We start from the raw sequence: 17,237 nt of genomic DNA, 5'->3' as shown, positions 1-17,237 counted from the left end.
AATAAATTTTCAGATCCCATTCCCATGAAATAATAATAATAAATCTTCCATCAGGCCTTTGAAGAAAGTTTTTATGTTGCTCTCGCCTGCAAAAGGTTATTTGAAAACCTATAGTACATTTTGTACTGTGGGCACGCTTGGGATTTTTTTTTTTTTTAATCTATTTTTATCAAATTTGTAATTTTTTGCATTGTCCATTTATTTTTAGATAGTCCAGAAACCCTGCTCTAGAGACCAAACATGGAACTTTTTCAAGCCACTTCAGACCTCCAGTAAGTGTATCAGACTGCATTCTCATGGCCAGAAAAATAAATTAGGAGGGAGCTAAATAAATGAATAACATCATATGATGGTGCTGTAAAAAAGAGGGAAGGATATAGAGAGAAATCTGATCAGATTTCCCATCTTGGTTGGCCCAGTGATTTGTATATCTGCTGTCCAACCAACAGGCTGCAGGTTCAAATTTTACCATGTGTGTAGATATTTGCAGTTGTCTGTAGGTGGGTGATGAATTTCATTGTCCAGTGTGACCACTGCTCTACTTGTGTCCTGACATAGTTTAAAAAAAAAAAAAAAAATTCCATGTTTGGTCTGCAGAGTAAAGTTTTCAGATAACGTAAAAAATAACAAAAATAGAAAAATAATCCCCATCCCACCATAGTTCTAAGGTACTAGGGGTTTGCAACCTTTCATGGATGGGAGTTATATAAAAAAACTCCGACCCATGAGCATTACAGGACACAGGAAAAAATTGTGCCTAGCATGATAAAGAAGGCAATATCAACTTATGAGAGGAAATTAGCTAAGTAGCCAAAGGAAATCCAAAAGAGTTATTTTGCTATATCATTGGTTCCCAACCTTTTTCCACTTGTGTACCCCTTTTAAACCCTTTTCTATAAATTGTATCCCTTGTTTTTAAACTAGCTGTTTTTAAATACTGACACTTTTGTTCACATTCCTATCTTAATGTAAAATGTGGAAATGAGGTAATGAAAAGTACAAAAGTACAAACCACAGATTTAATTTTACAACATTTGCATTAACAAACTTTTGATTTATTATTATTAATAATATTGATTTATGTTAATATAATCTTCACAGTATTTCCTTTTCTTCTGTGTAGTACCTGAGGCACATGCCTTTTTACTATCTCCTGCTGTGGGTGTACTCATAGCTGCAGACATCTGTTGAGAAGTACTTGGCGACAGGTTATAATCCACGTCAAGTTTTGGTTTTTTTAACCATTCCTGATTTCAACCACTGATCATAACTGACATGCTTAAAAATCAATGACAATAATAACTGAAACTACGTTAAACATTAAATAAAAAACTACTTGAAAAGAATCAAAGTTAAAGACAGTGCACTTACTTATACTCAGTCAATAACAGAACTGATCAAACAGTCTGGTTACGGATGTATTTATATTTTTGAAGAAGTTCTAGAAACGTCGCAAATGGAAGTCTGTGGAAGGTTCGTTATCATGAAGGTCATTTCTTAGTAACACGCAATTGTTCTGGCAAGGAGGATGGGTGACAAAAGTGACGCATGAACTGTGTGTAATAATTGGTAGAAGAGTAGTTTGGGGGAGGGGTTCATAGCCACGCCCTCACCAATCATCATTCACTAATGTGAGCTAGTTTTGAAGTGTCTCCATTAGCGATGATTCAAACTGAACATTATTGTACCATAACTAACGTTTTGCATTTTGTTTACTTTACTTGTTTTTCCGTCATTGCTGATTATTTTTTGTGTATCCCTGAACGGCCCAGCACGTGTACCACTGGTTGGGAACCGATGTGCTATATTATGTAAAAAAAGGAAGAATATTTACAAAAGGAAATTTAATGCATTCTAATGATAGGAGTGTGAAAGAAGTAAACAAATAAACAAATATAGAGGTAGATGAACTGGAAGTGCTGAGAATATTTTGAAATTTCAGTATATATGTAGCAATGGGAATTGAATGGGATGTCAGCTCAGCTCATGCATTATTCCAAACTAGGCTGTAATAAGTTTCAGAACTGTCAGGATCCTGTGTAAGTGAAAAGTGGGCAAGATATCCCATTATAACAAAAGAGACTCCAAGACTGAGTAATGTTTTGAAAACTTGAAGGGTAGAATTCAGGAATGAGTAAATAGAAATATGATGCCTCAGAGGTCTTTCTTGGCTTATTAATTTCATCATTTTCTATAGTAAAATGATACCTGAGTTGAATAAAGGAAATGGCTACATCATAATATTGCTGGCCTTTATCAAGGCATATTTGACAAAATACCACATCAAACTTTACTATGTAAGTTGGTGCAAATAGAGATAAATGCAATCAGCTCCACCAGAGCATATGGTAGAGTTGAATCAAAGGTAGATGACAATTCATGTATCATAGGACTGTATACTTGTACTGCTACTATTTATATGTACTAATGATATCGGGAATATTATTGAAAAAATTTGGGGGAAAATACCCAATTGTTTGATTCTAACTAGGGAGGGCAATAGTTAGTAAAGGTAATGTAAATGTGTTGCAGGATGTTTTAAATACACTGGCAGCTCAAGCAAGAAATAGTTGGTGCTGGAATGTATAAAGTTAAGCACTTTGAGATGAAAAAGACTACAAGATTGTGTGTGTACTAAAAATCTCCCCAAGAATGCTTAATACCATCCAGCAGGACTACTTAATGGATGACCCATTCCTTATCCCTCCCTCTCCAATCATTTCTTCATGGGTGTCCTATTTTGGCATTGCATTCTTCTTTTATAGGTATTTTCTTGGACAGTGATCTGCTGGGCTGGCCATAACTGTTCTGCTTTCTTCCAAATACTTAAGGCTGCTGGTTAGCATTCATTCACAGTTTAGCTTCAGACCAACTTCTCATCCTCTTTCTTTCTGTATGCCTACTCTACCCAAGCTATTTTCTCAAATGTCTACAACTTCCAACTCTTCACGACAGATCCCCTTTCCCCCTCAGTATTATTATGTTATAAGGCTTTTGACCTTGTGTTTTTGTGGATTGATTAAGGAATATGATGGATATGAAACTCTCAAATTGATGCGACTAAGGTATTAGAGGTGATTATGAACAGAATTGAAATTCAGAGAGCATATTGCAAAAAAGCAGGCATACTCTCTCAAAGGATTATGGGTTTCAAGCAACACACAGTGACAAGATGGATTTAGGCTTTGATATAATATATCTGAACTACTGTGCACGTATTATTTCTTGGGTTTCAGGGGAGGAGGAAGTGATGAAAATCAAGAATGAATTTATGAAACTTCATAACTTCATCCTGGATTTTCACCTGTTGTAGCTGGTTTATGGAGTGCTCCCCCTGAGGATAGACTCAAAGGTTGTGGGCTGCAAAATTTAGTTGATATCTAGAAAAGAGGAGATATGATAGAAATGTGATAAATGCCAAAGAAATTTTTCATTGCACAATAGGATAGAGAACAAGGATGACCCCTATAAGGTGTGAAAAATTTTTTTTAGATAATTTTTGACTAGAGAACAATGAATGAGTGGAATGGATTATCAGAAGTGGTCACAAGAGGTTTGTTAGTGAATCACTTGAAAGCAAGTAAGATAGGCACAGCAGATAATCTTTGAAACTCGACTGAGATGCATAATAATAATGTTGAAACTTTCTATGGACCTGATATAATTCTGAAAACAATTCTCATATTGGACAGTGGAAGTGGATTAAAAAAAATGAAACTAGAACTATAAGCAACCAAAAAGATTGGGTCACTTAAAGTATCTAATAAGTAAAGTGATACTACACTGTGTAGGTTACCTGGCACAAACAATAGCAGAAATGATGTTAACATCATTATCACTTGCAGACATCTTGACTATGGCCTTCTTTTTTTGATCAAACTTTATTTGCAGTTGCAACAATCATAATTCATCTTAACAGTCTAAATTACACTTTTTTTTTGTTTCTAATTTCTTACTCCACAAAGATGGCACTTCTGCTTTTAAGAATAGTAAATTCTAGAGTCCTTTGTTTTTGACTTCAGATTTAAGGTTGTTTTCTTTACCCTGTTCAGTAACATTTATCTGCTGCATTTAACACTCCATATTCTAAAAATCACTCTGCATTTGCAACTTTTTAACTATGAAGCTTTGTTTTCATCAACCCAATTAAAACAGTGAAGTTATCTTTCTGAATAGCCTTAGTACCCACAAACTAACTGGCCTCCATTTTAATTCCATTGACTAAGTTATAAGAAATGTAGAAATATTTGCTGTAAGCAGTGATCTGTTGTCTATATGCCATCCTGGATACCAGATAACCTCACCTCTCTCTCTCTCTCTCTCTCTCTCTCTCACACACACACACACACACACACATCCTTGCTTTCTTCTTAACCATTTCTATTTCTAGATATACTGTATAGGTTACTTAGACCGTCATGTTGTGTAAGTTTACTTTCTCTTCACCCCACCCCAACCACTTCTAACCTTGTGCACTATGAGGATGTCAAGTGAGATGACTGCTGCCCTTTCTTTCTCTTGTTTACATTCTTCTGATCTGAACACCTACTCTAAGCAAGAAATTATTCTCACTGAAATGAAAGTCATTCCCCATCCCATCCAAAATTCCCACCCACTCAAATACACCACAGCAGTTTAAAAGAAAAAGAAATCGCGATCCTGCTCGCAGTTGACAAGAAGTTTATATTTGTCATATTTATATTTATAAATGGACTCTGCCTCCTGATCCCTTTCAAAGGCCATTAGGTACATAATGGTATTACTTAAATGTATTCTCTATGTTAGAAAAAACTTTTACTTAATACTTCCAGTATTTCAGCAAAGTCAAATTGCCATCATCAGGGAACAGTGAATGAATAGATACGTGCACACAAGGTAAGTATGACTGAAGTGGAAACAACAAAGGCAAGTCTAAAATCCCCAATAGTGCTCCTGGTGGGCTGGGATAGATGTTTTTAACTGTTGGGATGAGATTCTCAGTGCTTCCCAGATTTGAGACAGTTTCACATAACCAAATTTATTGGAGTTTTGGTATTTTTTATGGCTGAGGCAGCTTCCAGGAAAAGTTTTTCTTATTTGAATTTTCTTCCTTGGAGAAAGGTGGCCTTTTTCCATTGTATCTTGTGTGCGGATGCCCAAGCCATATACAACAATTTTGAGTTGCTGCATTGGTGGAACTAGATGTAGTCTTTTTTCAGAGATTCAGGTATTGACTATCCTGCCTGTTTGACCATAGAACAGCTTACAAGTGCATGGAACCTGGTAGACATCTGGCAGGTCTAGGGGCTTTGGCTGGTCTTTGGAACTGGTTATAGGTTTGTATTTTTTGTTAGAATTTTTGTCAGTTTTTCAAATGTGCCTTGGATATATGGAATGGTAATAGATTTAGTGTATTCTCTGTTCTGGATGGAGCAGAAAGAGTTTAGCTTGGGGGATTTAATATTCTTTGGATTCAGTGGGAATTGTAGTAAGAGCGTGTTTGTTCTTAGCCAACTACAGCAAACTCATAAGGATTGAAGGAATAGTAAAACTGAAGTTTCTTCTAATGAATTTCATTTCACATAGCATTGTATCTGTAGAGACTTTGGCTGGGACTTTCAGATAGTTTGTTACATTGAGTATTATAGGGGTGTTTGCAGTACTGAGAGTTGATTATACTATTGTTTTTATTTATTTATTTTTTAAGTCCACAAAACATTAAACAAATAAAAAAAATAGTATTGATACAGATATTATTACAATGGTTTGTCTGAGAACTCTTATATCTTAATGGTCCTTTGTGTTATACTTCCATTAAAAAAAGGTAATTCCATAGTAGTTGGTAATGAACTATGAAATCAATCCCTCATGACTGATAACAGGTCTATTCTGGATGTGTTTATTAGTTACATTAGTACAATAATTGCAGCCAGCGTAGCTCAGTCAGTATAGACGAATCCCTTTGGTTGGAAAGACCTGGGTTCAGTTCCTGTCCATGAGGAACCTTTATCTGGTCTCTTTCAATGAAAGGTGAGTTAGCCAGTCTCATATGAGAGTAGGGTTGTTTTTTTAACCTGGAAACTCGGGATTTTTGTCCCCACAGAACAGGCAAACTGGCCCTGCGAATACATGCATTTTCAGGCATAGGACTAACCACCTTTTCCTCGAATTACCATTGCGGTTGCAAAGGCCAAGGATAGTTGGAAGGTCGTAGGTACTTAAATGCTTGTTAGGACCACTAATGATGATGAGTACAATAATTGCTGTATTCAGCTGGTGTGCCAACTTTGTCATCGAGTAGCCAGTTAGCAGTGATAACTCATTCATATTTTGGCTGGATATTGTCATTTAATATATATTCATTGTTATCATTACATTTAAAACAGAAGAATAGAGTAATGGATAGTGTGAATTTCTAAAGCATTATAAACATGTTTCTTTGATATGCTTACTTCTTTTCTATAGTGTGGATAAATTGACCATCCCATCGCGGATAGGAAAGGGTTTACTTCGGCGAGTACCAGAAGTATTTGACTGTTGGTTTGAAAGTGGAAGTATGCCATATGCTCAGGTTCACTATCCATTTGAGAACAGAAGTTTATTTGATGAAAATTTTCCTGCTGACTTTATTGCTGAAGGTGTTGATCAGACAAGAGGATGGTAGGTAAATTGAGTTCATAAGTTTATTTATTATTATGCTTTATTATTGTTAATATATAATTATTAATATATATAAATATATATTAATATAACATGTTAATATTGCATTCTGTATTGTTTATATATATATATACTAGGGGGTTCTTTGGTCAAAACAATTTCGGTTAAGATGGCATGAAGCAATCTCATGTCCATTGTTAAACCATTTTTCGACTGCTGATTCCATTCCAGCTTTGATACAGTAAAGGACTTGTCATTTAACTGATATCTGACAAACTCTTGAAGTTCTATAAGGAAACCATGTCAGACTACAAGAATATTATTCACATACCTGTACCATAAAGGACAATTCAGAATATATTCAAAAATTGCCAGTAGGCCTTATTTGAATTGTTCCATGAAGTAGTAAGTGTTGGAGATAAAGGACTACCTATCAAAGTAAGTTTTACCAACAAGTTTACATTAAAATTTGTTTATATAGCTTACTTTACCATGTTGAATTAGCCAGAGTGGATGATGAAGCCCAAGAGGTGAATAAAATCCATGGGAAAATCTTGCCAGAGGAAATAAAGATACCAAGAAATTATATACTTGGTTTAATCCTTTATCCAAGTGTAAGCAAACAAAGTTTGCGCCTGAAGTATTTTCAGGACTGGAGCAACTCGTAAAAAAGCTAATGACTTCACATCACTTGCCTTAGTATCCCAAAATGCAAAGCACTCTTGCAGACATGTATAATGCTTTGCATTATGGGAAAGGTCAGTACCCAGACCAGTTTCGACCTTTATTGAAGTCTCATCAGTGGGAGTGTAATAATAAGGTATGACGCCCTTTGACTACTTCTATAAGAAAATATAGGTATCACCTCTGAGTCTGGCTCCCATTAACCTTCCAAACGGCTAGGACGTCTATAGACGTCCAACTAAATCTGGATATGTTTCAGCCCACCTGTTTAAAGAACCTGGATAAGAAGTGCAATTTGACCCTCTTGTCCATTAGAAAGTGTGATAAACCCTCACGCGGAAGAGAATGGTTAATCGGATTATCTCGCGTTCTTAGCTGCCTCTCAGTTGCCTATAACAAGAATGCACTTCCTTGTTCCATGCTGGTCAACTGGATTTTAGTTATATAGGATAGACTAAAAATAGAGAAATTATTTATATTTTTGTTTTCTCTTTTTATTGTACAATACAATTTTAATGTCTGGACAAAATAAAGATCTTGTATAATTTGTTCACTTAAAAATATTTAAGTGAACAAAGCCTTACCTTGGAGAACCAATTTAATATTTTATTTTTTTGCGCTAATTTTTTTCTAATCGCTTACAAGACAAAAGATTTTTCTTTGTTCTCAAAGAAATTAATTCACGATAATTATTTGAAATATTCTTTTAAAAAAAGAAAAGAAAACAGGTTGCCGACGTTCCAGTTTATATTATTTTTATTTTTGTACAAAACCTTCGAAATCGAATAATACTTCACAGATTTCCTTTAGGACACGCTTGAGCAACTTTGCTTTATAGAGAATAACATGAAATTCTTTAATCATATTACTAAATTTTTTCTTCATGTTGTATAGTAATCTGTACTTTCACTTTCTTGGTTTCCTTGTATAATTGGTCATTACAAAATGAAATTAACAGTTATGATTTAAATTTATATTTTCTGCATAATTCAGATATTTTATTCTCCAATTTTTAAAGTAAGCGATAGATTTGCTTATTTTTATCATTCAAAATATGTATATCAAAATTTCATTTCCTTTCACAATAGAATTGAACTCTATTTCGCCTCTGATAGTTTAACCCCCCCATGGCATTACTATCACACACCCGAAAACTGTTATGAAACATAGGTACAGTTTTTATTTAATTCGTTATTTTTCTCTAGTAATTGTTCCACATAACTTTAATTTTTCGATACTGAAACTATGTGGTGATTATTATAAATTAATAAATTATAAATCAGACAATATACATATTATTTATGTATATTGTCTGATATTGAGAGACCCTTTACTGGGGAAAGGTTACTGCATCACAATGGATAATTACTATATGTGTCCTGAACTTGCTGATTTGCTTTTACAGCATTGTACAGATAGTTATGGTACTGTAAATGCAAAAAGGCGAGATATGCCTCCCGATCTGGCTTCAGGAAAGCTGTCGAAGGGGGAAATCCGAGCTTATCAGCTAGGGAAAGTCTTGCACTACGTTGGAAAGACAAAAAAGATGTTTTTCTGCTGTCTTCCCTGCACAATCCATCAACGGAATCCGTGGAGAAGCATGGTTTGAAGAAAGAAAAACCCATTGCTGTGTGTGCATACAATGACACTATGGGTGGAGTCGACAGGTGCGATCAGCAGCTATCATTCTACTCTGTAATGAGGAAACAGCATAAACAATATTACAAAAAAGTGTTTGGACATGTATTAGATTTTGTTATTTGGAACAGTTTCCTCCTGCACAAGAAAAAATGTTTGTCTGTCATAATATATCTAGAATACAGAATAGAAATTGCGAAAGCATTGCTGCATGCACATGCGCCTTCTTCAGCAAGCAGAAAAATAGGAAATCCTGCCAGACATCTGAGGTTGAACGCTGCTAACTTCAATCATTTTCCCGAAAATCTACCACCAACGGCTAATAAAAAAAAACCTGCACACAAATGTTATGTATGTAATAAAAAAAATATCAGAAAGGAAACAAAAATCTGGTGCCCTGAGTGTAAAACTGCTTTGTGTGTTTACCCTTGCGTCAAGGTGTTCCACACTGTTCAAGAATTTTAAATTCTAAACAGTATGAAATAAAAAATGTTTGTTTTCAAGGCCATCAAAACAGTCCTTTTCAGGACTACAAATATTGATAGAGGGATACCTGAATGAACTGTTTCCTTTTCATCTTGAAGGCGAATTTTTAAGTTCTTTTTATGACACAGAATGATATTTTCGAAGGAATAAAATATAAGAGGAACTGGAATACTCTTTCCAGTTCCAGAGGAACTGGAAAGAGTATTCAAGTAAAGTATTTCACCAAAACAATAAAAAATAATGAAATAAAATCTACCCTATATACATATAAAATGATAAGCCTTTTTATGTCATGTTTTTCGAAACGTTTTGAAACTCAGGGGCTACCCTAAGTGTCGAGTTTTCAAAATTCGAGTCATCAGAATTCAAGGGCGGAACCCCCTTTCGAGTTATCACAATTGAAGGAGAACTGGCCTACCAGACTGGGACACGGGGAGTTGGGCATAGCCCCCCCCCCCAGTTAATAAATGAAATATATAAATAATAACAGGAACATTTTCACCTTGCTAACACTCAACATTGATGTGATATGGGTTCCAAATTTCTTGTTTTGGAGATATATATTACAAAGTTTTGTAATAAAAATTTCTGATACAATGAAGTTTGACATAATCAACAATATTATTACTACCTTATTTCTGTTTCTTGTGTGGGAGAAAAACGGTAAAATGTCACTCTTATAATTATATGAGATGTTATAATGGCAAAAATAGTAAGAAAAAAGTCATTTGCACTTTCTCTTCAAAACACAAAGAAAGAACATTGTAAATTCAGCCAGTGGAAAAGAAAATACTACATATTTTTCTTCTGTTATCTGATTTTTTTTTCTTGTAGTACAAAGAAGAAATCACTGCATATAACGTGGAGTCTGCATGAGGGAAAAAATCTGGAAATTGGTTACATTATAACGAATAGAGAAATCATCTGAGAAAAATTATTCACGTAAGATTCTAATCTCAGCAGACATAACATTTTCTTCTAGATTAGATATCTAAATAAATAAATTTCACATAATTTCAGTGGACAGTAGAATAGCTGGTTTTAGATTGCAAATAAATAGAACAGAATTAGAAGTTTCACGGTACAATCTGATTGCCGTATATCTTTTGTCAAAATGGTAAAATGAAGTAATTGATTTTGAATGATATCTAGAAGAGCTTTCAAACCTGTATAGAAATTATTTGCTACTATTTTATACTAAAATGAATGGGTATGTTCTCCAAGTGATTTACGTTTGTAACAGCTGTCTTGCGAACGATTTATGAAATAAATTATCTGAAATATCCGCAGATTGATTAGGTCTATACCCCCCCCCCCCAAAAAAAAAAAGATTATGAAACGCATATGCACCTTTTCTTTGAAAATAATTCAAATCCTCTTTTTCAAGATGATTGTATGATTTAATTTCTAATTTTTGATAATAAAAGTGAAACTGATCATTATAAATTAAGCAATTATTTTGGCATAAATAATGTATAAGCATGTAAACGAAATGTCAGTATTTCTGTTAGGATATAGGTAATCAACAATCGAAAAGGAAACAAGGCATTCTTGACATATTCTACACTACAGCCTGAGGCACTTTAGTGCGACTTTAGTGTTCTCCCCTTTCTTCTCAATAACACTGAGTAAGCCTTCAACTTTTCCTCCAGCTAAGAGGATATTACCAAGTATTTATAAGACGTAGATTATTTCAGAAATAGCTTCCAGCAGCAGAAGTAATATTTAGATTTTTTTAAAGAAAAACAAGCAAAAATAATACTACTGAACTTTCTTCTGTGTGGTATGCATATAAACAATTTTGCATGGTGAAAATATAGCATATTATTTCTAAAATTTCACATAATTTCAGTGGACAGTAGAATAGCTGGTTTTAGATTGCAAATAAATAGAACAGAATTAGAAGTTTCACTGTACAATCTGATTGCTGTATATCTTTTGTCAAAATGGTAAAATGAAGTAATTGATTTTGAATGATGTCTAGAAAAGCTTTCAAACCTGTATAGAAATTTAGAGTAGTTATGCAATTCAGTTCCAGGAGAGGATAAAGGGGGTGGGGAAGCATTAGAAAATCTTCAAAATGAGCAAAAATTTTGAATCATTCCGTATATGATATTTTTCACATATTTTCAACATATCTACGAGGATATGCATTAGATATTATCGTAATATACATAATGCAAATAAATAAATAAAAGACGAAGGCGAAGAATCACTGCTAAAATATCATTGGATATAAATTTTTGATACCAAAAAGACACAATCGGAAACCGAGTAATGCAATTTAGCATTTTAACATTTTTTTTTTTTTATTTTGTCTTTATGAATAACAAAAAATCGTTTCTAAAACTGAAATGTGATGATCCATATAATGCTATTTGGCTAGAAACAAAAACAAAAGGACATTTATTTCAATAAATATTATTTAAAAATATTAATATTTGACGTAATATTTTCAAAGCAAACATTTGAAAATTCTGAAATTCGGAAAAAAATTATTCAATTATTATACGTAAAGTGAAAGAACAATCAGTGCAACTCTTCCGGTGCACTGATTTGTAGAATAAAATACACCAACTTTACTATCACTAAATAGATTCATTGCAAAAGCTGATCAGTGGTCATTTCAGGATTGATTTCTTTCGCATATGTGAAATTCGTTTCAATTTTTGGGAAGAGACACAATAAATCATTTTAGAGGCAAGAAAGGTCAGATAATTTAGAACAGTAAATGAAATTCTAAGCAACACAATAGACATAAAGACAGGGGGACACAAAGGTCACTCAGCAATATTTAATCCACTGATGGCTATAGAATAGCCGTAACAAGATTAACAGCACAGGAAGGTAATGGCATGATAAAAGGTAGAATGCCGACGAAGTTTTGATCCATGAAAAAAGCTAGGGAGAGCTGACTATATCATCCACACCAGCCGGTTGGAAGGTTAATGAGACCTGAATAAAAGTTAAAACCAGTCTGGGTAGTAGCGATCCTTCCCATAATGCATAGCATTATACATGTCAGCAAGGATGTGAAGTCATTAGCTTCTATATACCATTTACCCCAGTCCTGAAAATACTGCAGGTGCAAACTTTGTCTGCTTACACTTGGATAAAGGATTAAACCAAGTATATAATTTCTTGTAACTTCAAGTTATAGTATAACCAAGTGCATAAACTTCCAACAATTGCCAGAAGGAGTTATTTAATTAGCTTTACTCGCACTTTCCTGAATACTAACAAGTCAGGTTTCTTCATAATATCTTCATTTTTGAAATGATTGTATCATTGATACCATCTGTTCACTGATGTTATTTTTCTTGGAACTTTCATATTTGTAGTCTCCAATCATTTATCAACTCTTTTACTTCTGACAAGATAATAAATATTCTTTATTTTGTGAAGTACTTCAAAATACAAAAACTGAAATGAATTCATATGTTCTTTTAATAAAGTAAATCTTTCCTTCAAAGATTGTAATATTTGATCTATTATGCAGAGAAAAAAATTTACTTTAAATGAAATTTCAGGATCTACTATAATTTCATTTTCATGTAATCAAATTGTGTTGTCTTTTTCAGTGCATCTAAAGTAAGTTGGAGATTCATAGATGAAGACTGCAGTATTTTGCTGACAAAATTCACTTTATTTTAAATATCATACCAAATCTTTGGCACCTTTGCTATCCTGACACCTGCGTGCATCGCACACATTGCACAGGCCGGCGCCTCCCTTTGTATGGAACACATGCAGATTTGTCTGATCTGCAACGCATTGGGTCCGGCTCGGCTGCTCCCTCCGTAGTTAATCACTTCTGGTAACCGTCATTTTTGATCTGAACGATTTGACTTGGATCGACCTCCTCTTTCTCTCCTCCCAACTTCCGTGTGTTCTAGCCAAACTGTTGATACTTGATGGTTGAAGATTCTTGCCTTATATACAGTCTTCCACTGCACCTTGGGTTAAGGATTGTAACCCCTGAATATTTCCTTATGACTTCTTTGATTCTTTTGATCTAACATTTCTGCCGACATCTCTTTTCTCCCCTTTCGTACATCTTTAATTTGTTTTACTGTACTGTGGAACTGTGTTTGATTCAGGCCACCACTGACCTTGAAGGTCATCTTAGACTGAACTTGTAAACAAAAGAGCTCTCTTATACTACAATCAGAGCTCTAACATCAAATAACATTCCGATGGCAAGGCCCTTGGCTTTACCGTTTTAACATTCCTTGTTTACACGAGCGAGCAAGCTAATTCCCTTTGGGCTTTATACATAGCTTTTAGTATTCTATTTACAATAACAAAGTTTATTTTTACAAGCTTTCTAGATGTGTCCTCTGTAAAAATCGATGTAATAAAAAAATTGGAGAAAATTCACCTGCATCAAATTTTACACTACCATAGTTTTCTTACGTAAACTTAAAATAGGCTAAAGTTTTCGTTTAAAAAACAGTAATTAATGAAATTAATTACTGTTTTTTAAATTAATTGATGAAATTAATAAATACACATTTAAATTTAAGGCATCTAAATGTATTCAAATTGTCCTTATTTACAATGGAATAAAGCATAACTATCTTAACAGTTGCTTCCTTTGATATAGGTTCTATACTCTACTTGTATTATCGACAGCCTTATTTGGTCATCCACCTTTCAAGAATTTAATTGTAAATGGTCTGGTTCTGGCTAGGTAAGTAACATTTTTTTTTAATTACTATCTTTAAATAATCCATTTTCTCTCAAAAGCATGAGCATGATTATAGGTATTGATATTTCTGTTTTTTTTTTTTTTTTTTTTTTTTATTCAGCTAAAATCATGATCAATTTTAGCCTGGTTGATTGACTGACTGGATAGCATAACCTATTCCCAAGGATATGCACAAACAAAACATCCATATCCACATCTTTAGTTGGTGGATTAATTTTTTCATACCTAGTATATAATCCTTCTCTTTTACTAGATTCCTCAAGTTGCTTGAAATAGCCATATTTTGTCTGGAGAACTTAATTTCTGAATTTTCTAACCTTTTAACTCATCCCTGACTGATCTTAGATTTACAACTCAGTGTGGGTAGAATATACATTAAAAAAATTATTTTCAAGAAATATAGTTTTGCTTTCAATTTCATATATGTAAAGATGGCTTTTCTTGCTTAGTTTACTTCAGTTACACTTTTAACAAAATGGCTGCATCAGAATTGACTTTATTATTTTTTAAGACATGTAGGTATAACCATTTTTAAATTGACGGGTATTATGTATGTAAATAAAGTTTCCCACGTAATCACTCAGCAGAATCTTTAAAAAAAATGCATGTTATTACATAAGATGATGAATATTTAATTAGCTGTGCACATGCCACTGAAATGTTCAGAGAAATGTGCTATCACCCTTGATATTTCAATGACCTTTGATTGTACCTGACATCAAGGCCTGCTCAGAAAATTGCCATCTTTTGCTATCCTTTAGAATTGGATAGTTGATTTTCTCTCGGTAACATGCTGTCACCCTTGACCTTTCAGTGGTGTTTGATTGTGTACCTCACATCAAGGCCTTCCCAGAAAATTACCATCTTTTTATGATCCTTATATAGCCAGTTTTCTCTTTTCTTCTTTACTGCTATCACAGTGAATGTCCTCCTCTCTTTTAGCCTTAACATTGCAGGAGTATGTTGAGGGCTTTGTTCTATCACCAACTCTTTTTCTGCTGTACATAAATGAACTACCTTCAGTCAACATTAATCCTTTCTATCTAGAATTTTGTTGATGATAATATAGTATGCTCCATTCCTACTTTTGACAAGCCATGTATTGCTCAGACATCCAAATCTGCAAGATCATCTTGACCCAGTTCCTTAAACGTTGAATCTCCTTACTATTCCTCATTGTGGTAAGGATTACCTGCTCAGTTTCAATATCACCAACATTCAAAAGGGATCTCAGCTCACTTATCCTCACCCTCAGTAAAACACAAATCTCCAAATAGGATGAGATCTCTCCCTCTCTGCTTGAACTGACATTTACCTTCAGCATCTCCTGTCATAAATACGTCACATCAGTTGCTTACTCAGCATCTAAAAAACACAGCATTCTTTTCAGCTTAAGATGCTATCTTTTACCAATCACCCAGTTACTAAATATACAGATCACAAATGTGCCCATCCTTAGAATACTGCTTGCATGTTTGGGATTGTGCGCCTAAAAACCCTTCCTAAAAATTCTTGATGCTTTCCAGAGGAGAGCAATATGCTCATAAATGATTGTTTCCTTACAGACTCACTTCAATTTCTATCTCACAGAAGCAATGTTTCCAGACTGTGTTCTGCAGGTACTTCCACAGTCAATGAACTGGCAACCATCATTCCTCCACTATTTGTTTGACCTGTAAAAAAAAAAAAAAAAAAAAGAGTGTGTGAGGACAACAGCTGCCCAATATCCTTATTCTGCAAAACTACACACATGCTTCATCAAACCTGCTTCTCCTCTTTCTGTTTTATTTCATCTACCTCTGTCCTATAATAAATTTAGTTTAATCCTTTATCCAAGTGTGAGCAAACAAAGTTTGCGTCTGAAAATATCTTCAGGACTGAGGTAAGGTAGTTCAACACTGGGCAACTCACAGCAAAGGTGGATCAAGCTCCCAACTCCTTGTCTCAGTATCTCCCATAATGCACAGCACATCTCCTTGCAGACATGTATACTGCTATGCATTAAGGGAAGGGCCACTACCTATACCGGTTTCGATCTTTATTGAGGTCTCGTCAGTGGGAGCCAGGCCCAGAGTGGTGATACTAAGGCAGAAGCAATAGGAGAGGTCATCCTTACCTATTGGAGTTGCCAAAAGGTGTGCCACCTTATTATTAAATTACTCTGGATTTAGAGAAAGATGTTTGAAAGTTTATTTTTCACTTGGTTAGACTATAATAAATTTAGTTTAATCCTTTATCCAAGTGTAAGCAAACAAAGTTTGCACCTGAAAATATCTTCAGGACTGAGGTAAGGTAGTGCAACACCAAGAAACTCCGAGCAAAGGTGGACCAATCTCTCATCACTCCTTGGTGATGCACTACCTTATCTCAGTCCTGAAGATATTTTCAGACGCAAACTTTGTTTGCTCACACTTGGATAAAGGATTAAACTAAATTTATTATAACCTAACCAAGTGAAAATTAAACTCTCAAACATCTTTCTCTAAATCCAGAGTAATTTAATAATAAGGTGGTACACCTTTTGGCAATTCCTGTAGGTAACGATGACCTCTCCTATTGCTTCTGCCTTAGTATCTTCACTCTGGGCCTGGCTCCTACTGATGAGACCTCAATAAAGGTCGAAACCGGTATGGATAGTGGCCCTTCCCTTAATGCATGGCAGTATACATGTCCGCAAGGAGATGTGCTGTGCTGTGCATTATGGGAGATACTGAGACAAGGAGTTGGGAGCTTGATCCACCTTTGCTGTGAGTTGCTTGGTGTTGTTACTACCTTACCTCAGTCCTGAAGATGTTTTCAGGTGCAAACTTTGTTTGCTTACACTTGGATAAAGGATTAAACTAAATTTATTATAGTCTAACCAAGTGAAAAATAAACTTTCAAATACCTCTGCCCTCTAGAACAGCCTTCTTCATTAGGTATTACCAGACTACAACTTCCAACTCTTAAGAAAAGTGTCTGTAAACTTCATCTACCTCCTGTGTATGAGATTGGTATAAAAACAATTAAAAAAAGAAATTCTGAAGTGTCCTAGTATTTCCTCCCAAAAACTTGTGTTCATCATCCCACAAAACTGGAA

At 34.5% G+C, this 17,237-nt stretch overlaps 1 protein-coding gene across 3 annotated transcripts in view; it reads left to right on the top strand.

The window, feature by feature from the left end:
- IleRS (Isoleucyl-tRNA synthetase) overlaps nucleotides 1–17,237 on the top strand; it is a 410,216-nt gene that overhangs the window by 206,868 nt on the left and 186,111 nt on the right. For all 3 annotated transcript variants that reach the window (XM_090401998.1, XM_090401999.1, XM_090402000.1), the window contains exons 15-16: nucleotides 6,445–6,639; nucleotides 14,054–14,140. In XM_090401998.1, the coding sequence (XP_090258124.1) occupies nucleotides 6,445–6,639; nucleotides 14,054–14,140 (282 nt within the window). The remainder of the gene's footprint in view (nucleotides 1–6,444; nucleotides 6,640–14,053; nucleotides 14,141–17,237) is intronic.

The sequence above is a fragment of the Typopeltis vanoorti genome, chromosome 12 (assembly GCF_054136105.1).
Source record: "Typopeltis vanoorti isolate ZY-2024b chromosome 12, IOZ_Tvanoo_1.0, whole genome shotgun sequence".
Classification (NCBI taxonomy): Eukaryota; Metazoa; Arthropoda; class Arachnida; order Uropygi; family Thelyphonidae; genus Typopeltis; species Typopeltis vanoorti.
The sequence above is the reverse complement of the archived record's forward strand: the minus strand, read 5'-3'. Positions and strand labels throughout refer to the sequence as shown.